This window comes from Podarcis filfolensis (assembly GCF_964270895.1).
Source record: "Podarcis filfolensis genome assembly, chromosome: 7".
In the NCBI taxonomy this organism is placed as follows: domain Eukaryota; kingdom Metazoa; phylum Chordata; class Lepidosauria; order Squamata; family Lacertidae; genus Podarcis; species Podarcis filfolensis.
This window is the reverse complement of record NC_139603.1, coordinates 53,096,811-53,118,938: the sequence shown is the minus strand read 5'-3', so window position 1 is coordinate 53,118,938 and position 22,128 is coordinate 53,096,811. Positions and strand designations below refer to the sequence as shown.

At 42.5% G+C, this 22,128-nt stretch overlaps 2 protein-coding genes across 4 annotated transcripts in view; one reads left to right on the top strand and one right to left on the bottom strand.

Annotated features, from left to right (window-relative positions):
- Positions 1-3,982, bottom strand: part of RGS20 (regulator of G protein signaling 20) — a 53,396-nt gene extending 49,414 nt beyond the window's left edge. For 2 of the 3 annotated variants that reach the window (XM_083623138.1, XM_083623130.1), the window contains exon 1: positions 3,900-3,982. The gene's annotated coding sequence lies outside the window, so the exon portion shown is untranslated. Of the gene's footprint in view, positions 1-3,566; positions 3,875-3,899 lie in introns of those variants that run through there. The other variant, XM_083623131.1, reaches the window with a different exon arrangement.
- A 2-nt stretch (positions 3,983-3,984) lies between these two features.
- The window catches only part of ATP6V1H (ATPase H+ transporting V1 subunit H), a 40,331-nt gene continuing 22,187 nt past the window's right edge, over positions 3,985-22,128 (top strand). Inside the window, exons 1-7 of the mRNA XM_083623031.1 lie at positions 3,985-4,145; positions 7,288-7,411; positions 10,204-10,306; positions 12,907-12,996; positions 15,916-16,029; positions 17,478-17,582; positions 18,497-18,538. Of these exons, the coding sequence (XP_083479157.1) occupies positions 7,308-7,411; positions 10,204-10,306; positions 12,907-12,996; positions 15,916-16,029; positions 17,478-17,582; positions 18,497-18,538 (558 nt within the window). The 5' untranslated portion in view covers positions 3,985-4,145; positions 7,288-7,307. The remainder of the gene's footprint in view (positions 4,146-7,287; positions 7,412-10,203; positions 10,307-12,906; positions 12,997-15,915; positions 16,030-17,477; positions 17,583-18,496; positions 18,539-22,128) is intronic.

Below are 22,128 nucleotides of genomic sequence, written 5' to 3'. Positions count from 1 at the left end.
CTGTCAGCAATACTTTCATAATTATATTTGTGACAAATTGGTGCCCTTTGGTTTCGCTCTGTTCTGTGCTTGCTATAATCTAATTACAGCAGTACAGTCTTTCGCAGACATTATGTTTTGCAGAACAAAATACCTGTTAGCTCAGCTTTTGAGAGTGATTTATATATTTGGTGCGTTTTTATGTATTATGTTGTACAGGAGGCTGCATGGTAGTGTGTGGGTTGTGTTGGACTTAGACCAAAGAGAGAGAGACAGGCTACCCTGTGGCCTACCAAATATTGTTGGGCTCCAAGCCAGCATGCCATTGGGTCAAGGATGGTGGGAGCTGTAGTCTAGTGACTCCTGGAGAGCCACAAGTTCCACATCCTTGCATAAGTCAAGTCTGTTGGCACCCTTAACACCATGAAGGGTGGGGACTAACAGATGGGCTGACCCCAAGTTATTTTATACATTCTGGGTGAGATCCAAGATCACACCAGCAAAAGTGACCAGTCTTGCCCTTCCTCTCCTTTTCAGCCTTCTCCCCATACTTTGCTCTAGAGGGCCGCCAACTCCCTGGAGCAGATCCGGAGACAGAACAGCTGGCTGCAAGAGTGGAGATGAAGGGGAAGTCTTGTTTGCACAAGCAGATCAGTTGCACAAGTGGGGATTACCCTCAAGGCCCTGTCTATCCCCCAATAACACACATGGGAGGAAGTGATGTGGAAGAACATGTGCACGCAGGAAAGAACCATGTGTGCAATTGGAATTTAGTGGCAGTAGGTTTATAGCAAGCCAGACAACCCAAGTGATTGTCTTCCCAGGAAGTAAAACACCTGCAGCTGCAGCAGCAAAACAAAGCTTGAGAACTGTTGATGTTTTGTCATATACTGTAATCAAATGAAAACATATGAAGGCATACATCAAGAAATACGGAATATTGTTTCATCTCATTAAATTGCAATTTGTGTTTGGTGAAAGTATTTGAATTTTTGCTTTCGCTGTAATAATAATAAAAAATTATCATATTATTGAATTTTGTTCCATGTTAGCAGTTCCCACCGGAAGGTGTGCCATTGGTTTACATTACATATAACTGAAATATGTCATTCGAAGACATACTCTGTCTGATCGCAACCTTGTACCTGGCCATTAGTCTCACTGAATTAGGTGCAATCCAGAGAAACAGAGAGCGAGCTCTTTGTGTATAGTGGGCCTTTTATTTCCATTTCTGAACATTTACTTTCCAAAATGCATAAGAGGGATTTTTATTATTATTATTATTACTTGAAATAATGGGATGCACAGCTACAATAATAATGCAGTGGTACCTCAGTTCTTGAACTTAATCCGTTCCAGAAGTCTGACTTCCAAAATGTTCAAAAATCAACGTGCGGGTGCAGGTGCCCCAGAAACAATAGCCAACAGCCGCATCGGAAGTTCGGCTTCTGAAAAACGTTTGAAAACCGGAACACTTCTGGGTTTTCAGTGTTTGGGAGTCGATTTGTTAGTCAACTAAGCCGTTCGAGAACCAAGGTTCCACTGTAATAACAATTTTATTATTTATTCCCCACCCATGTGGCTGAATTGTCATCTCACCACCACCCTTACCAAGTATCCCTCCACATTAACCCTCTAGAACTTCTCCTTCCTACTTTATGCAACTGCTACACTCACTTTTCATCTTTCCAACCCCATTTCTGATGCCAATTCTCTCTTCTGTTCTGCAGCCCCACACTGCACCTCTGTTTTCACCTTTACCCCCATGCCCATGCCTTCTCTCCTCCCCCTCGCACACGAGCCATGGCAACCGTCTGCATCTTCCTCCTCGTTACTAAGCTCCCTTTTCAACTTCTGTCCAATTATGAAACCACCATTCCCTCCTATTCTGCAGACCCTTTCATGTCCCTGCTTTCATATTCAATTGCATTCCGCATTCTGTGTGTCCTACTCCCTCCTTTCGTGCAACCAATTTGCACAGAGTATGTGAAACAAAGCAAGATAAATTTGAATTCTTAATGCAGTATACCAAATATTAGGAAATATTTTCCAAGTTATGAAAAGAGGTGGTAAGGGAACATCTAGCTATTTCAAAAGATTTAAAATCTCCAAGGCCTGATGAGCTGTATCCAAAGGTACTAAAGTCAGTCCTTTTTTTCTTAAAAAAACACGTTTCGGAGTACTCTCATTTTCCTACTCAGTATGCAGATGATACCCAGCTCTACCTCTCTTTTAAATCAGAACCAGTGAAGGCGGTGAAGGTCCTGTGTGAGTGCCTGGAGGCGGTTGGAGGATGGATGACGGCTAACAGATTGAGGCTGACTCCTGACAAGACAGAAGTACTGTTTTCGGGGGGCAGGTGTGGGGGAATCCCTGGTCCTGAATGGGGCAACTGTGCCCCTGAAGGAGGTGTGCAGCCTGGGACTCATTTTAGACTCACAGCTGTCCATGGAGGCGCAGGTCAATTCTGTGTCCAGGGCAGCTGTCTACCAGCTCCATCTGGTACGCAGGCTGAGACCTTACCTGCCCACAGACTGTCTCGCCAGAGTGGTGCATGCTCTGGTTATCTCCCGCTTGGACTACTGCAATGCGCTCTACGTGGGGCTACCTTTGAAGGTGACTCGGACTAGCGGCAGCTAGACTAGTGACTGGGAGTGGCTGCCGAGACCATATAACACCCATCCTGAGATACCTGCATTGGCTCCCAGTACATTTCCAAGCACAATTCAAAGTGTTGGTGCTGACCTTTAAAACCCTAAATGGCCTTGGTCCTGTATACCTGAAGAAGCGTCTCCACACCCATCATTCAGCCCGAACACTGAGATCCAGCGCCGAGGGCCTTCTGGCGGTTCCCTCACTGCAAGAAGTGAGGTTACAGGGAACCAGGCAGAAGGCCTTCTAGGTAGTGGCACCTGCCCTGTGGAATGCCCTCCCACCAGATGTAAAGGAAATAAGCAACTATTCTACTTTTAAAAGACATCTGAAGGCAGCCCTGTTTAGGGAAGTTTTTAATGTTTAATGCTGTATTTTAATGTTTAATGCTGTGCCAGATGGGCAGGGTATAAATTATTATTATTATTATTATTATTCCTACTCATATTGAAATACTGCCCCTCAATGAGGCCAAACTTAGATTCACAAAATGTTTAGGGGTACGCGTACCACTGCGTTGCCCCAGAAAAAAAGCACTGACTAAAGGAGTTTCCGGACGTAATCTCAGAGCCACTGTCTATAACCTTTGAGAATTCTTTGAGAACAGGTGAGGTCCTTGCAGATTGGAGACAGGTAAATGTTGTCCCCATCTTCCAAAAGGGGGAAAAGACCCAAGTAACTACCAGCCACTTAGCTTGATGTCAATACAGTGGTACCTCACTAGGGAAAAATGTCAGGTTTTAAGCAGCTGCACAAATATAAGATGGGGGACCCCTGGCTTGTCAGTAGTACACGTGAAAAGGATCTAGGGGTCTTAATAGACCACAAGATGAACGCAAGTCAACAGTGTGATGCAGCAACTGCAAAATAAGCTAATGTTCTTCTAGGCTGCATCAATAGAAGTATAGCGTCCAGATCAAGGGAAGTAACAATACCACTCTTCTGCCTTGGTCAGACCACACCTGGAATGCTGTGTCCAGTTCTGGGCACCACAATTTAAGAAGGATATGGACAAGCTGGAACTTGTGCCGATGATGAAGGTTCTATGTTTGTGTATGTGCGCGCGCTGCGGGGAGGGCGAGTGCCTTGGAGGTCATTGCGTTACTAAACTTGCTGCGGACCAGGCTATATGATTGTTTTATCACAGCTGCCTGCAAATGCTCTCTTCAAACTCTCCCATTAACCCTCCAATAACGTTAGAAAACAAAAAGAAAAGCGTTCTGTGACGCTGGAAATAAAAGTTGCGTCTACACAGTGTTCTGACGTACCGGCCCAGCACGCTCGCCCTCGCCGCGTTCCCCGCCTCCACTTTTGGCCAACATTTCCCGATTCGCGAACGGAGCCTTCCGGGGACCCGTAGCGTCGCCCTATCTCGGCCGCTGTTGTTGTCAGCTGAGCGCAGTCACATGACCGTGAGCCTCGGCTGTCCCTCTTCTGCTTAGCTGCTGAGTCCGGGTCACCCATTGCCGCTGCGGATTCCGGGGACTTCATCGCCGGCCTACGAAGCGAGGGAGGTAAGTGAGGCCTGCAGCCCCGGGAGCGGGACAGGGGCTGGAGCGGAAGGCCTTGGGGTGGGGCTGGTGGGCACCGGGAAGGGACAGGCGCTGCGCCCGCTTGCCTTCGGGCGAGCATCGCTGGCAAGGAAGCTGCGCGCTGCCCAGGGGACTCAGCTGGAACTCAGGGAAGGCCGCCCCGTTCTCGCCTCCTGGGCTACCCACGTACCCGCTGCCCGCAAAATACTCTCAGCTAGGAAAGCTCTTGCGGATTCCTACGTAGTCCAACATCTGTTTAAGCGGCGAGTGATTATCTCGATGCCGCAGGGAAGGTCACAAGCAGAGCAGGGTGGTTCTCTATTATCTCCAGGCTCTGGTACTTGGGAGGCATTACTGAGGTTCTGGCTTTTGAACCCCCTTGCTGTTGTGACTAATACCAGCCTTTGCTAGTCTTTGAATCCATGAATTTGATTGCTCTGCTGCACTCTCAGCTATTGGGCTAGATGTTCTTTAAGTGGTGCAGAAAGGCGACTAAAATAAGTGCCAAGATGGAGATGCTGCTGTGCGTATTTAAAAAAAGCAAAACAGCACAGGGCCACTCTGATCTCGGGATGGGAATTGTCTAGTTATTTCAGTCTTTCTATAAGAGCTTTGTTTTTCGGAATCTTGCTGTCCTTGAGCTTACTGAACCATTAGGTTTTCTCTCACCACTCTGTTAAATGTTTGTGCTCCTTGTAATCAAACCAGTATCTTGGTACTGCTAATGACTTTTGGAGTACATATAGGTGAAGTTGGGTTGTATGCTAGAATGAAAAATGGTTGTTCACTTCCTTCATCTGAGGTAAGACTTGATCTTGTTGACACTAACACAGAGGGCAGAAGGAAATGTTTCATCCAATAACAGTCATTGCATGTTTCCAGTGGAAGGGAGGAAACAGTTTATATGGTTTTCGTGTGTAGGCAAATGGTCCTGATGAAGTTTGAACAGGTTCAGTCAGGCTGAGTTATCTGATGTTTATGGAGAGTTCTGCCCTAACAATGATTTAATGCATTAAAAACTCAGGCAGCTTGTTTTGGCATCAGAGTTGGACTAGGCCAGACATCCCCTAAGAAAGTAGAAAGCAGAAGTGGTGAAGGTCATACATTCTGGTATTCAAACTATACTTCCATTCTGTTAAAAAAAAAAGTGTCACTTTAGGATGATGTGCGGTGCAATCTTGTTCATGCAGCACAATCTTATTCATGCTTGAATTTGTGCTTACAGCTAGAAAGGGTGTACTGTATAGGGTTGAAAAATTGAAAAGTTACCCCTTAGCTGGAAAGGGGAAGTGACATTGGTTATAGGTCACAGGAAGTAGAACTCAAGTTAATCCTTAGCTGCTGGGCAAAAATACTTGCTGCCCGAACCAGAAACCGTTTGTCTCAAAAATGAAACTGAGTTTTGCTAGCAGTCTGAACCTTATTTGGTAACAAATCTACAATCTCAAATGTGCAGATCCTTTTTAGAACAGTGCTCATGTCACATAACACTGAATAGTTTATGATAAATGAAAGGGCATTCTGCACATTTTTTCTTGTGTTGTTGATTTATTTACTTACTACTTTTCTAAAATGAATTAGCGCTATCAAAGTAAATATAAAAGTGTGATAAGCCCCACCCCATCCTAATACAATAATAAAAAATACCCAGCATCAGAGGAGCTATATCCCACTGGGAAGGAATTTTTGAATTAATTGTTTTAGCTTAGTTGGAATAATTGTTCAAGAAATAAGTAGAGTGTTCCACAAAGTAGCTGCTACCTCTGGGGGGGGAAATTGTCCTGAGCCAGAGCTGATAGAATGTGAGAAGCGAGAACACTCTTTCTCTCCAGGCTCTCTGTCGAAGTGTGTGTGTGTGTTCCTGACTTTGGGATTAGGGATTCTGCTGGTTTACTGTCTGTCTTGTTGCCCAGCAGTCTCCCTGTCTGAACTGATAGAGCTGGTCTTGGAGGTGGTGCTGAGGACTCCCAGATTGCTGGTGTTGGGGGACTTCAACATCCATGTTGAAGCTGTCAGCTCTGGGGTGGATCAGGACTTCATGGCTGCCATGACGACCATGGGGCTGTCCCAACGCTTGTGGCAGGTCACACTCTGGTCCCTATTTTCTTGGCTGAGCAGGAAGAAGGTGATCTGAAAGTGAGGGATATTGACATCACTTCTTGTCAGGTCAGATCACTTCCTGTTGAGATTTAGGCTTTCCATTGCATCCTCATTGTGCTGTCCAACAGAGCTTTTCCTCCCAAATGAGGTGATAGAACTGATGGTAGCTTGCAGTGATTTGTTTGCAAAACATCGTTTGCATCCACTGGGATCTTGACTCCACTGTTACAGCAGATAACCCTCAAGGGGTGTCCAGAGCACTGTCTAGTCCTGTTGTTTTGGATGACTTTCAGTGGGTAAGGCTTGAGGACATTGACAAGGTGCTTGGATTGGTCAGAACGCCTGCTTGTACTCTGGACCCCTGCTCCCCCCCATCCCGGCTGATAAAAAACTAGCAGAGGGGACAGCTGGCTGGACCAGGGAGTGGATTAATACCTTGTTGTCGGAGGGGGTGGTCTCTGCCTGCCGTCTCCTATATCATACAGGTAAGGGAAGTTATGTGGATTGCCAAAAAAAACCAGCCTAAGTTTGGATTATAGTTCTGTTTTATTCAAAACTGCTTTATGTATTGCATGGAAATCTTTTCAAAGCTAATCATGTTGTATATATTACTGTAATATTTCTGCAACTATGTGGGCCTTTGACTTAAAAAAGAAAATCGTTAGAGGATGTTTGATTCCAAATCAGTGTACAGTCAGGATAGCATAATACATAATTCCCGGAAAATTGAGGTGTATGCAGAATAGGTTTCAGTGAGCAACTGTAGAAAATAAGCAAATAATAAGGTATGCAAATGCCTGTACCTGGAACAATCCCGTGGAACGTACAGACTTGTAAGCCTCATTAATTTCAATGTTAAAAAGTTAAGTACATGCTTAATTCTTTTTTGAAGTCAGTGGGGTTTAAACTTTTGGATGAACTATAGTCACTTCTCATAGGTTTAGCAGCTTTATAAACACAGTTTCGAACTTTTGAAATCACATTGTTCAATGAAAACTGATAGCAGTCTTTATTTTCTTAGCAGGTTTTGACATCGAGATAAAAATGGATATCCGGGGTGCTGTAGATGCTGCTGTCCCCACCAATATCATTGCTGCCAAAGCTGCCGAGGTTCGGGCCAACAAAGTGAATTGGCAGTCATATCTCCAGTAAGTTAGTATCTGGGCACAGGTTCCCAGAAGGAGCATATATCTCTAGGCTTCTAAACTAGTTACAGTTTTTATGCTCACGGAAGGTCTTGCATGCTGTTAGGAGAACTGGAAAAATATTGAGTTAGTGACAATTAACTGTTATTACCAGAAATGATATTTCGTTAAAACAAATAAGGGTAAGGTTCCATGGATGGATATGATTGATAGAAACATTTTTTCGTAAATTTTTTCAGAAGTCTGGCAAAATCCAGGTTTTAAAATGCCAATTTGTTGAAGGATAGAGGAATTCCACTATCCTTAGGATTGCTTTCTGCCATTTAACTACATAATTAACTACACACAAAAAAGCCTCCCAGAGCTCCATTGCTCATAAGTACATGTTGGTTTCTAGAAGAGATAAATAGAGATCACAAAGAAGAATTTAACCAGCACAAAAGAACATTGCCATGTCAAAGGGTGGGCTGGAATGTCTAAATAGTTGTGGCCACATTCATTTACTATCCCCCCCCCCCCCCGCAATTTGATTCATTAATTCACACAAAAATACCAGTTAAATTCACAGGAAAGCAAACGCCTAATATTTGCCAGGCACTGTCTGATGAAATAATTACAGAATTGGAACAATATTATATTGTACAATAATAGTAATGAGATTACAGCCTGATCAAATTCAGTATTGCAAAGAAATAAAAAAATGACTGTTACTACTTCATTTGAACAGAAGAACTACACTTCTTGCAAGGAAAATCTATAATTGAAAGGAAAACTTAATCACAAGTTACTGTGTCACTGACTGACTGCAAGAGGGCTTTTAAATTAAAAATAAAAATGAATAACATCACTTAGGACATATTCTTTATCCCTAATCAGCAGCTGTTTTTCCTCATGGCCTTGGAATTATGTTGGTCTGTCGTTGGAAAGTTGTCAGGGTGTTGGGGAACCGAAAGATGTAGGACTGCTGTCTAAGAATCTTTATTTATTTATTGTTACCAGTGTCCAGGATTAGTTACTATTCTGAAATGGTAGGAATGAATATTATCTTGGAATTTAAAAACATATATTTTTAATAAGGCTTTTTTCTTTGGGCTTGATGAACTTTTCTAAGCAGTCTGCTAATTAACTCTAAATTTAAGGGAAGGTAAAATAGTACAGTAGTACCTCGGGTTACATACGCTTCATGTTACAGACGCTTCATGTTACAGACTCCGCTAACCCAGAAATATTAAATCGGGTTAAGAACTTTGCTTCAGGATGAGAACAGAAATTGTGCTCTTGCGGCACGGCGGCAGCAGGAGACCCCATTAGCTAAAGTGGTGCTTTAGGTTAAGAACAGTTTCAGGTTAAGAAGGGATGTCCGGAACGAATTAAGTACTTAACCTGAGGTACCACTGTACAGTACACTGAAATTCACAATCAATAGATGATTTCCTGTGGTTTACCCAGTATGTGTTAATGTTACATAGAAATACACTGAATAATTTATTTATTTATAAAAATGTTTATATACCACTGTGTCATAAAAAATATGTCACAGTGGTTTACAACAATGTATAAACATAAAATGAAACAATAACATTTAAGAACAAGTTAAGAGCAAAAGAGAAATTAAAAACACACATCAATCGATCATTGTGGACCATGTACTCTTAACTGCCTGCATAGGCCTGCTGGAACTGAAAGGTTTTCAGCAGGCATTTAAAAGCTGGCACAGAAGGTGCCCACTGAACTATTTGGCAGGATTTCCCACAGGACTGGTGGAAACTAAAGGCTCAGTTTCTCATTGTTGTCAGATGAGCCTCACGAACTCAGGGAATGACCAAAGATGGTCCTGTAGATGATCTTGGTGATCAAGCTGGGATATAAAGTTTCAGGAGATCCCTGAGGTATCCTGGATTCAAGTTGTAAATCAATGCGTGAATCTTGAACTAGGCTCAGTAGCAGATGGGCAGCCATTGCAGCTGTTTTAACAATGGTGTCAAGTATTCTTAACCAGCAAGGGTAAAAAGTAATCTAGCTGCTGCAGTCTACATTAGCTGGAGCTTCCAAATCAACCCCAAGGGTATAAAGACTTGAAAACAGTTTACTCAAAACATGGTCAACTTTATGCTGTTCTTGTAGACTGTACAAGAGTATTTGGCCTGATCCAATAGGCCTGTTCTTAAGTTCTTATGAAACTAAGTATAATGGTACCTCTGGTTACAAACGCTTCTGGTTACGAATGCTTCAGGTTACGAGCTCCGCTAACCCGGAAGTAGCTGCTCCTGGTTGCGAACTTTGCCCCAGGATGCGAACAGAAATCGCGTCCTGGAGACCTCATTAGTGGAAGCGCGTCTCAGGATAAGAACGGTTTCAGCTTAAGAATGGACCTTCGGAACAAATTAAGTTTGTAACAAGAGGTACCACTGTAGACCTTTCAAAAGCAGTTTATGATTAGGCATGGAGTTGGGCTTTACTGCTTCAAGGGAAAAAAAGTCAAAAATTCCATTAGCCTTGGCTCCATAGAAGCTTTTGAATCGTCAAAGATACACTGGGGTCTTCACTGCCCTTTTTCCTTGCAAGATAATGTCTTTGGACAGCATCCATGCTCTTGGGCTAAACACAGTATATGCTCCAAATTTATTTAATATGTTTGGAAAGGGAAGTGTGCTCGCTAAACAGTCACTGTAGGAAATTATTACATTAGCACCTCGGGAAATTTTTTTTGAACAGCAGGATATATTCTGTTAAATCTACAAGCAGTAAAACAATGATAGCACAGGAAGTCCTTAAAGCTTTGTTTTCCTTGCTAGAGGGCAGATGATTTCAGCAGAAGACTGTGAATTTATTCAAAGATTCGAGCAGAAAAGGAGCCCAGAAGAGAAACAAGAATTGATTAGAAATGAAGGCAACCAGGTAACCCAGCATCTCTTTGGGGCAATCTCCTAGGGTTGTTTTGTCTTTGGCATTCTGGTTTTCAAAGTTTGTCATCTATATTTCTGCTTCTGTGCCAGCTTTCCTATAGATCGTTTGTGAAAATGTCTTGGTGAATTAACCATATGCCTTCCACACTTTCTACCATTGAGTATGATGACAAGAAGCATAAATAATGCAAGCCAGAATTGTAGAGTTGAAAGGGACCCCAAGGGTCATCTAGTCCAACCCCCTGCAATGCAGGAATCTCAACTAAAGCCATCCAACCTCTGCTGAAAAACCTCCAAGGAAGGAGAGTCCACAACTTCCTGAGGGAGACCGTTCCATGGTCAATTAGCTCATACTGTTGGAAAGTTTTCCCAATGTTTAGTTGGAATCTCCTGTCTTGTAACTTGAAGGCATTGGTTCGAGTCCTACCCTCCAGAGCAGGAGAAATCAAGCTTCTTCCCTCTGCCATATGAAAGCCCTTGAGACATAGGAAGATGGCTATCATATCTCTTTTCAGTCTCCTCTTTTCCAGGCTAAACATACCCAACTCCTTCAACTGTTCCACATAAACCTTGGTTTCCAGACCCTTGATCATCTTGATTGCCCTCTTCTGCACACGTTCCAGCTTGTCAACATCCTTCTTAAATTGTTGTGCCCAGAATTGGACACAGTATTCCAGGTGTGGTCTGCCCAAGGCAGAATAAATCATGGAAGTTTCACCAGAGTCCATAGGTTATGTTAGAATGCCTTAGACCTCCGTTTGAATATGCAGTCCTGCTTTTGAGCATTTTATGGGTTCTGCTATTGCTGTCAGATTTTTGTGTGCAACTAATCCAAAAGTGTAGTTTAGCTGCTTGCCATTTGCATGCTAGTGCAAATCACACTTGGTGCCTAGAGAATGTGGCTTAGGGTGCCATAGAGCACTGGGTTGTAGGTGGAGAAGGAGTGTAATTACATAGAACAACAGGAGCCGCAACATTGGTCCATCTGGATCATTGTTGTCTACACTGACTGGCAACAGCTCTGCAGGGTTTCAGGCAGAGTTTCCCAGCCTTGCCTGGCGATTTGCTGCCTCCTTTCTTGCAACTCTCTTCTTTCTCTGCCCCACCCCATACTGTTCCAGAGGGTGCCTCGGCTTTGCAGAGCAGCTTTAGGGGAAGTTGGGGCTGCCGTGAGGAGGAAACAACTCAAAAACTTTCTTGCACGAGTATACTGACACCTGTACATCTCTGGCTACAGCCATTGTAAATATTATTTAAAAGTTGCTTGTTAAAGTATAGGCACACTTTGTATAAGTACTCCTCTTAATGCAGTAGTTGTTGTTGGATAGGGTTGCCATATTTTGAAAATGACCTTCCCGGACCGTGCCTGCCCTCTTCCACGCTTCGGTGGCATACATGTGTCCCTCCAACCCCTCCCCCAATAAATATCCCTTCCCCCAAAACCCGGACATTTCAAGTACAATGCCAAATTCTGCCTGGAGGGGCCTACTGGCCCCCCAAAACAGGGCATGTCTGGGAAATTCTGGACATAGGACAACCCTATGTTAGAGTACTTGCCCTATGAATATGTCTTCTCCTGTTCAGACTAGGAACAAAATCAATCTCCCCCAATCCCATGTTAGTTAATTTCGAAAAGTTTAACGGGCAGTTTTGCACATTTTTGTTGAAGTTAGTGAGGCTCAGCATACATAAATGTTTTCATCCTTGCCTCCCCTTTGTGCCTGTTAGAAACCATAGTAGACCTTAACTTCAGGTGTGGGGAGCTTTTTGTCCTCCTGATGCTACTGAACTAAAACTCCCATCAGCCCCAGCAAGCATGACCAATGGACAGGGATTATGGGAGATACCATTTAGCAACAGCTGGAAGGACAAAGGTTATTGCCACCTGCTTTATTTTATGGGACTGTGTCTTGTTCTCTTAATCTGTGGCCTTGTGTCTGCAGGGCATGCATTAAACACAGCATGCCTTTATATTCTGGGACGCGGGTGGCGCTGTAGGTTAAACCACAGAGCCTAGGACTTGCCGATCAGAAGGTCGGCAGTTCGAATCCCCGCGACGGGGTGAGCTCCTGTTGCTCGGTCCCTGCTCCTGCCAACCTAGCAGTTCAAAAGCACTTCAAAGTGCAAGTAGATAAATAGGTACTGCTCTGGCAGGAAGGTAAATGGCATTTCCGTGCGCCGTACTGGTTTGCCAGAAGCAGCTTAGTCATGCTGGCCACATGACCCAGAAGCTGTACACCGGCTCCCTCGGCCAATAAAGTGAGATGAGCACCGCAACCCCAGAGTCGGCCACGACTGGACCTAATGGTCAGGGGTCCCTTTACCTTTACCTTACCTTTATATTCTAGAGAAAACAGTCAAGAAATCATTGCCAAATTCGGCTTGGACTGCTGATTAAATGAATGCAGCCAGTGCAATAGTAGTAGGCTGGGGAGGAGTTTCCCAATACTTGTGTTTATTACAGTGAAGCAACTTTGGATTGTTTCTGTGTTCCTCACACAGGCTGTGCTTGCAAAATTGCCAAATGAAAATAAGAATGAAAACACTTGCGAATAATTCTAACTTTCTTTGGATTACTTCTTTCCTCCCTAGTGCGCTAAAACGTTCATAAACCTCATGACTCACATCTCCAAGGAACAAACGGTTCAGTACATTTTAACAATGGTGGATGATATGCTGCAGGTAAGTTAATTGGTTTTTTCCCCATTTCCAGTGCTTGTTGGTATGTGGGTATCTTATTTCAGTGCAGACAGCTTTCTGCTTGCTGCCCACTTTAAATTGGTTTGCAAGGCTAGAGCCTATGCACCAAATGGCCTTTAGTGATTTTAGTGGAGCTTGTGTGCTTTATCTGCTGAAATGATCAGCAGTGGCCGAGCAGCAATGCCTTGTGGAATTAGCTTTCTGTGATCAACATCTGCTAGGTTCTTCCTACACTCCGTACTTTGTGGAAAGTACCTTTGATACAGTTAGTAAGATTGCATTTACAGCTTGGAACAAGTGTGGCTGAAACCATTAATAGATGAATCAGTTAACCTTTTTTAAAAATAAAAAACCCCCACAGAGATATGCATTTATTTTTATTAACATTCCCAACTACATCCTACAGAACAGCACTTTATCCTTTGCATATAGCGTAAATTGTATAAGATCATCGTCAAGGTAAAGGTATCCCTGTCCGTACGGGCCAGTCGTGTCCGACTCTAGGGTTGTGCGCCCATCTCACTCTAGAGGCCAGGGGCCAGCGCTGTCCGGAGACACTTCCGGGTCACGTGGCCAGCGTGACGAAGCTGCTCTGGCGAGCCAGCACCAGCGCAGCACACGGAAACGTTGTTTACTTTCCCGCTATAAAGCGGTACCTATTTATCTACTTGCACTTAGGGATGCTTTCGAACTGCTAGGTGGGCAGGAGCTGGGACCGAAAGATCATCGTTAATCAAATATAAATAATGGGCCCACTTATCCATTTGATCTTGAACAGTCAAATATTAGGGGAGTAACTTTTCATTTTATTGCTGTTTTAAGTTTGTCTGTTGACACTCTAAGCCTTTTCTAGGGCTGTCCGTAGTTATTTGTTTATGATATTCATTATGTGGATTAATATTTTAATTCTGTCTATTTCTTGAATTCTGTTAGTTGCTTTGATTGCCTCTGTAAGAAGGGGAGTAGCAGGATAATAAAACATTGTGGTACATGTGGTCAGGGAAGCTGTGGTTGGTGGTGACGCTATTGTCACAGGTATGCTGTATATTTGCTGATGTGTTTCTCCCCTTAAAAGGAAATAAGAAAAATACATTTTGCATGAAATATGCAAAGCATTTCTCACTGGACATATGCATAAATTCTTTGATTTCCATGTACATGGGCAAGCCAGTTCTGTCTGCTTGGCAACAAATCTTTTATCGGCCCGATGACCTCCTAGATTATTATTTTTTTTAACAATACATTTTGTTCTGAATAGCGCAAAATTACCTTAATGTGTTCTAATATTTTAGATTTGTGGCAATTACATTTTTAAAATAAGACATGCTTAGCACGAATCATGGTGATTATACAAGCTCAGGCAGCATCTCTTAAGTGCACTTACAGGCAGATCTTGGGCTGCTGTACCAAATTACTTTTAAATTAACGCATTGTGCTGATATTCTGGGCAAGCATACCAGCAGAAAAGTTTAAGCTGAGAGTGAAAGAATCATGAGTCAGAACAGGTAGGGGCCTCAAATCTCCTGCCAGAAGCATGAATCCTCTCCAAAGCAGGGGGAACAAAAAACTGGCTTGCAAAATCAAACAACGATCCATCTAGTCCAGCATCTAGTTTTGTTTGCTTACAACATTTAAAGACCGCTTTTCAACAGAAGTCTGTTCGTGAAGCAGCTTCAACAACAATGTACATATGTATTGGCAGACAATGGGTGACTTACAGGGAACTGCTGGATTTTACAGGGGGGGACGACCCCAAAATGAAATCAGTGGAAAACTTAAGGAGCCAACTTATGGGTTGGTTGCAATATCACCAGATATACAACATGTTTAAATTAGATAGAAAGAATGGATTTCTGGACCAAAGCTCGCAATTTGAAAAAGAACTCCTACAAACTAAGAATAAACTTCTGTCTTGTTAAAGCTTCAGTGGCACACTGGGCAATGGATATAGGACACAATATAGATCTTAATCTCTGGAATAAATTTTGCAAAGGTGACCTGAAATTTACTGCATGTTATTCATTGGAAGAGAATTATTTGAAAATGTTTCATAGGTGGTATTTAATTCTGAGTAGGTTGGCTAAGATTCATAAAACAGAATCAGATACGTGTTGGAAGTGTAAAGAAACTAAGGGAACCTTTTTCACATGTGGACATGTAAAAAGGTAAAAGTATATTGGGAAATGATTTATAATGAATTGAAAAAAATGTTTAAAACTACTCCCCCCCAACCCCCCCCCCCAGTCCTGTTTGACATAAATTCCTAGGTGTCAGAAAAGGTTATTTATGTATGCAACAACTGCGGCCTGTGTTTTGTTATCCCCAAAATGGAAGGTGAGCAAGGTCCCAACTAAAGAGCACTGGCAACTTAAGTTGACAGAATATGCAGAACTTGCAGATTTAACACATAGAATAAGAGAGCAAGAAGAACATATATTTTAAAAAGAGTGGAAAACATTTATTGAATATATGGAAAATAACTGTATACAGCTGAGAATGCTGGCAGCACTAAGATAAATTCAACAGAGTAAATAATTTTTAATGGATCTAAAAGTGGAAAACTGATTTGAATGGTTATAGTAAAATATGCAGGAATATATAATACGTAAAAGGAACCATGGACGAAGAAGGGAAGTCAATGAATATTTTAAAGTTTGTAAAATGCTTATTTTGAAATGTAAAATCGAAAACTTAATAAAAATTATTATTTAAAAATACAATGTACATATGCAAGTGAAAACAATCCATGCAGAATAGAACTGTGTTTATATAGAACTATGTTTCAACTATGTTTGTAAAATTAAGCATCAAGAGTCTCAGCTGATCTCCAAGTGCCCCAAGGATAAAACTGTCTCCGTCTGTTTTCTAACTGTGTTTCCTTTCCATTTATGCTGCTTGCAGGAAAACCACCAACGTGTTAGTATTTTCTTTGACTATGCAAAACGCGGCAAGAACACTGCATGGTCCTATTTCCTTCCTATGTTGAATCGTCAAGATCTTTTCACTGTGCACATGGTAAGCTTTCCGATCAGTCAAATAGCCTGGGTTTGAGAGGGGACCTTTGGTTGCAAAACCTAGGACAGATTTATTAGACCTTCAATATCAATGTCCTGTCAGCACTTTATAATTAAGGGTTATATAAATTGTCCATTAACAACACAACAGCTTTATTTAAAGTATGGTATTTAAGTTGTCCATAGAAGGAAGGCATTCCTAGCAGTATTCCTGCATTATCTGACTATAAAATTTTCGGAGACCAAGCCAGAGTACAATATGGACGTGCTGTATGACCCATCAGTGTCACCTTGTTTGAAGTGTTGATTTAAACAGGACCATGGTAAAGGACTTAGTTTTATATGAACATTATTAGATTTAGCTGTAATGCTCAGCCTCTCTCTTTCCCCAAACCTTTAGAATGGGACAGTTCATAAATATAAACTAATGACTAGGTTTTCTTTCTTTTTAAACTGCTAGCCTTTTCTTCTAATGCCCCTTTTCACGCCTCTCTTTTATGCTGTTGCTCCTCAGGTTGGCAAGAGGCTCCAAATGTTTAGCTAATCAAAAGCCAGTGATTAAATACATTTTAAGACAGCCATATATTATTATCAGTAAAGATCTTGAACCAGCCGGATTAGTAAGAGAGATGATGTGGTAGAGGGGTTATGCTATTTGATTGTCTTCTCACAAGAGTCTAGTGGCTCTTAAAGACTAACAAATTTACTATGGCATAAGTGTTTGTGAACTGCAGCCCTCTTCCTTGGATGCAACTAAGGTTCTTAGATTGTAACGCTCCTGTTTAAAAGGTATTAATATTTAGGAACATAGAAAACTGCCTTATACAGAGTCAGACTGCTGGTAAAAAGGTAAAGGACCCTTGGATGGTTAAGTCCAGACAAAAGCAACTATGGGGTTGTGGCGCTCATCTCACTTTCAGGCCAAGGGAGCCAGTGTTTGTCCACAGACAGCTTTCTGGGTCATGTGGCCAGCATGACTAAACCGCTTCTGGCGCAACAGAACTGCATGACGGAAACCAGAGCACATGGAAACGCCATTTACCTTCCCGCTGCAGCAGTACCTGTTTATCTACTTGCACTGGTGTGCTTTCGAACTGCTAGGTTGGCAGGAGCTGGGAAAGAGCAACGGGAGCTCACCCCTTCATGAGGATTTGAACATCCAACCTTCTGGTCGGCAAGCCCAAGAGGCTCAGTGGTTTAGACCACAGCGCCACCCGCATCCATAGCTTAGTACTGTCTTGACACTGACTGCCAGTGGTTCTCTAGTGTTTCAAAAGAGTCTTTCCCATCTCTGCTTTGACATGTAGGAAGTTGAACACAGGACCTTCTACATGCAAGGTGTATGTGCTACCGCTGAACAATGGCTCCTCTGTTGTGTCCATTGATGATGTTATTGCAAAATCTATGATAATATGTGTCTGAGTTTATGTTTTCTGCACTTTCTTTCAGGCAGCCAGAATTATTGCCAAGCTAGCAGCTTGGGGAAGAGAACTGATGGAAGGCAGCGATTTAAATTATTATTTCAATTGGATAAAGACCCAGCTTAGTTCGCAGGTAATTATATTATAGTCTAGTGCAGCTCCCCTTGGCCAACAGCTGGGGATGATGATAGTTGTACGGCAAAACACTTGGAGGTCACCAGGTTGGGATCTGGTGATATTGCAGTGCTTATAAACAGGTATATTTGGCAGATCTGCAGTTCGACTACTTGTATTTAATCATGATTTTAGCTCATGCTCCACAACAAACTTCTCCTGTGCAAGCCCCAATGAGCCCTTAAATTCAAATCAGTAAATGCATTTAAATCTGAATAATGTCCTTTACCTGATTTTTGTGAGTAGTAGTGTGTGTAGCTGCAGTGGGGAATTGTACATACTAAGTTATTGGAACTTTTTCCTACAGTGTGTATTACAGTGGCCAGGTTCTTGGGGCAGGATATATTTTGGCTGCTTTGTGTGGTACCAGGTATATATTGACAGAGCTAAATTCCCTATTACTTAAAATATACATTTTATTGAAACACCCGGCCAATTAAGCATTTTTCAAGTTCATTAATGTAAGAGGATTAAATACTTCAAATGTGCAGAATATCTAAATGTACTGAAGCGTAGCAATGTACAGAAAATGTTAATTACTTGGCTTGAAATGTTGGTACTTTGTGGCTATGCTCTGAGTCAAATGTGGGAAGCGCTGAAAGAGAATAAAGTATTTCCCCTTTTGGACAGTGGGAGCAAATGTGCCATGGCCAACCATTTGGAAGCAGAATAGGAGTCACCCCAGATGTGTGACTAACTGCCACACTTGTGAGCAATATTTAGGGGATGGTCGGAAATTTATTTCCAATTCAGTCAGGCGTAGGAAAATAAATATATGTAGATCTCTCTCTCATTAGGCTATATGTGTAGATTTGTACATAAGGGCTGTCTTGCTGTGAATCTATAAATGTAACTTTCTCCTTTCCATGCTAGAAACTACGCAGCAGTGGTAGTGCTAATGATCCTGGAACAGATGTAAGTATCTCTGCCTAACTTGTTAATCTTTCTCTTGATACAGTGGGCTAGTTCCACTCAGATTAGTGGGAGATGTTGGCCCCGACTACCATGTCCCATTGATTTTAAAGGAACTAAAGCACGACTAGCTTAAACTGCAGTCCTAACTTCATATATCTTGGAGTGTGCCCTGTGGACTTCATAGGACTTACTTCTGCATAGACATCGTTAGGATTGCACTGTTTGTCTGGATCCAGCCCAGAGTATTGTTTCTTGTGGAACACTGATGCTACACTGAACACTGAAGCATCTCTTGCGGGGGCGCAGTTAGTGCCAGCACCGTCCGTTAAGAGTTTGGGTGTAATCTTCGACACCTCCCTTTCCATGGAGGCGCAGATTGCAGCTATAACAAAGGCGGCATTTTTCCATCTCCGCCAAGCTAAGCAGTTGGCTCCTTACCTCTCCCGCCCTGACCTAGCCACTGTGATCCACGCGACGGTCACCTCCAGACTGGATTATTGTAACTCGCTCTACGTGGGGCTGCCCTTAAGACTGACCCAGAAACTCCAGCGGGTGCAGAATGCTGCAGCGAGACTCCTTACGGGGTCTTCGCTGCGAGATCACATTCATCCGGTGCTATATCAACTGCACTGGCTCCCGGTGGAGTACAGGATCAGGTTTAAGGTGCTGGTTTTAACCTTTAAAGCCCTATACGGCCTTGGACCCTCGTACCTACGGGACCGCCTCTCCTGGTATGCCCCACAGAGAAACTTACGGTCTTCAAATAAAAATATCTTGAAGGTCCCAAGCCACAGAGAAGTTAGGCTGGCCTCAACTAGAGCCAGGGCTTTTTCGGCTGTGGCTCCGACCTGGTGGAACACTCTGTCACAAGAGACTAGGGCCCTGCAGGACTTGACATCTTTCCGCAGGGCCTGCAAGACAGAGCTGTTCCACCAGGCCTTTGGCCAGGGCACAGCCTGACTCCCTCCCTCGGCAATCTTCGCGGAGCTCTGGCCCAATAGTGGCCAGTGGCTTGAACTTAATTAATTTTATAATGAATGATTTTAGAGCGTTGTTTGTGTTGTACTTTTGTATTGTTTTATTGTTGTTAGCCGCCCTGAGCCCAGCTTCGGCTGGGGAGGGCGGGATATAAATAAAATTTATTATTATTATTATTATTAGGAAGACTCGTCTATTAACCTGGACTGAAATGCATTTTCCAAATATATTAATTTAGAAGATTTGTACTCTCAACGCAGTTTACAAAGAATGACTGATACCCATAAACTCAGAATTCACTGGGACTTGCAAACCAACCCACAATTCAACAGCCCTTAGTTTTCTGGCTGATGGATGGGGCCAGAGCATGCTTCTCTTTGATTCTACAGTCCTGGGGTAATTGGCACTTGGAGCAGAATATATTTTCTGGGAGGGAAAGATCCATGCAGCTGTTCCATCGCTGACCAATAGATTAGTCTTCCCCATGCCGTGATGTTTTTCCTGGGAGGCTGGGCAATGGGGTTCAGCTTCCCAAGGTCCTTTGACTCTCTGGCCAATAAAGCAATAGAGACTTTGAATAATATATCAAATCCCACTAGCTTCTGAGTTTGAGGTTTCTTCCCAGGATCTCTCTGTCTTGTAAATCTCTGCAGCCAGCTCCTCAATCATTTACGGCTGGGATGAGGAGCTTGTGGTCCTCCCAGATGTTGCTGCATTCCAACTTCATCAACCCCAGTCAGTTGTGATTTACAATCCAGCAACATCTGGAGGGCTACCAGTTCTCCGTCTTGGATTTATGGCACAATTGTTTTCAGGGTGATCCTAAGCATGTGGCACTGTCAGATCCCACAGGAATATTATCCATCTTTGGGCAATCACTACGATACAATGGCATTGAAATGGGTGAAACTATACGTGCAATAAAATATTTTATCCTTTATGAAGATCTTATTTGTTTAGCTTATATTTTGATAAGAGAGCAGTCCCACAGTTGTGGGGTGGTTGTTTTTAAAGTAATGAAACCAGGCATAGGTTTGGCTCACTCTCTGGGTATCTGTACTGTAAAACTGCAACCTGTGATCCCCAGCCTCGCCCAACCTGTTTAGCCTTCGCAGGTTACTATTCTGTTGTTGATGATATTGCAGGAAATTTTTGTGAGATTTGATTTGGAGAAGACAGTTCTATAGTTAACAAATAAAACTAAAACAAGTATTTCTTATCCATTGGCACAGTAAGTTTGGAGGGGAAATATAGCTCTGCAGAGAACATTGTTGTGCTAAAAATTACTCTCTCCATTTCCTTCTGTGAATACTTGTTAGGTACGTTAATATTATAATGCTCCTGGATTAGCAGTCCATTAAGCTGCAGATGCTTCAGAAAGCAATTGTGAAATGTCATTTATCTCAAAAGCTGTACTGCTCAGTATTGCCACTTGATGTCTCTAAGAAATAAAAACATTCCCAACAATTCAGGCTATACCAAATGTTCTTGGAATCAGAAATGTAATCAGGTGTAATATTTATTGTCATTAGGGACTCATGTAATAGCTGTGCAGTTATCCTGAGGCACAGGGTTGAAGGGAGGGAATAACTGAATGTTTAAAACAATAGTACTCGGCTTCCAAAATGGGTAAAAGGAAGCTGATTTTAACTCAATTTCCTGTTCAACTTATTTAAATGAATACTGAGTCAACTTAAGTCTTTCTTTGACAGTTGACAATCTGAGGGGTTTTGGAGTTGATGTGCACATCAAATGTCCAGGCAACTCTACGAAACTCACAGGGTGACCTTGGGCTAGGGACTGCCTCTCAGCCTGGCCTACTTCATAAGGTTGTTGTGGGGATTAAATGAGGAGAGGGAGAACCATGTATGCCACTTTGAGCTCCTTGGAGAAAAAGCTGGGATATAAATGCAATAAATAAGCAACTCTGCATTCCTTCAGTTTAGCTTGAGGTTTTATTTCATAGAAGCAGTTTAAGGAGACTAACCTGAGATAAATGGGCAGCTCTGGAGGTGTATTAAAAACACAATTTCTGTTGCACTTCATTTGCACATGGTTGGATGTAATTAAACATAATTAATTTTTTCATAAATGTGGCACCTGCAATGCTATACTATGTGTTGAGGGGTTTGGGAAAAAGATTGGTGAACTCTCAGTTATGGATTAGCTTGAAAATCCTTGATTTATTTGTTTAAAATGTATTTTCTGCCTTCCATAAGGATCCTAAGGGTCTGGTTTATAGGAAAATAAATAAAAACAAATGCAAGGAGGATCAAAAAATCTGAAAAGGTTACTCACTTTTATTTTTTTAGTGCCAAGCCAAGGCATGTTCCTGAGACAGTTCTATCCAGAACAGTTGAGCAAGACAAAAGGAATGCTTTGAAATTTTCACTACTTCCATAGTGGTCCAGGTCCCTTAGGATTTGTGTGCTTGGGAATCATGAATGGAAAAGCATGGACGGTTGAACTCCTCATGCTAGTCTGATGTGCCACCAAAGAGTTTTAAGTGTTGCCTGAAGGCAGCCCTGTATCGGGAAGTTTTTAATATTGACAGTCTACTAGTTATGAGGAAACGCAAGGGGGCTATATCTGGTTGGAGCTTTTGATCCTAT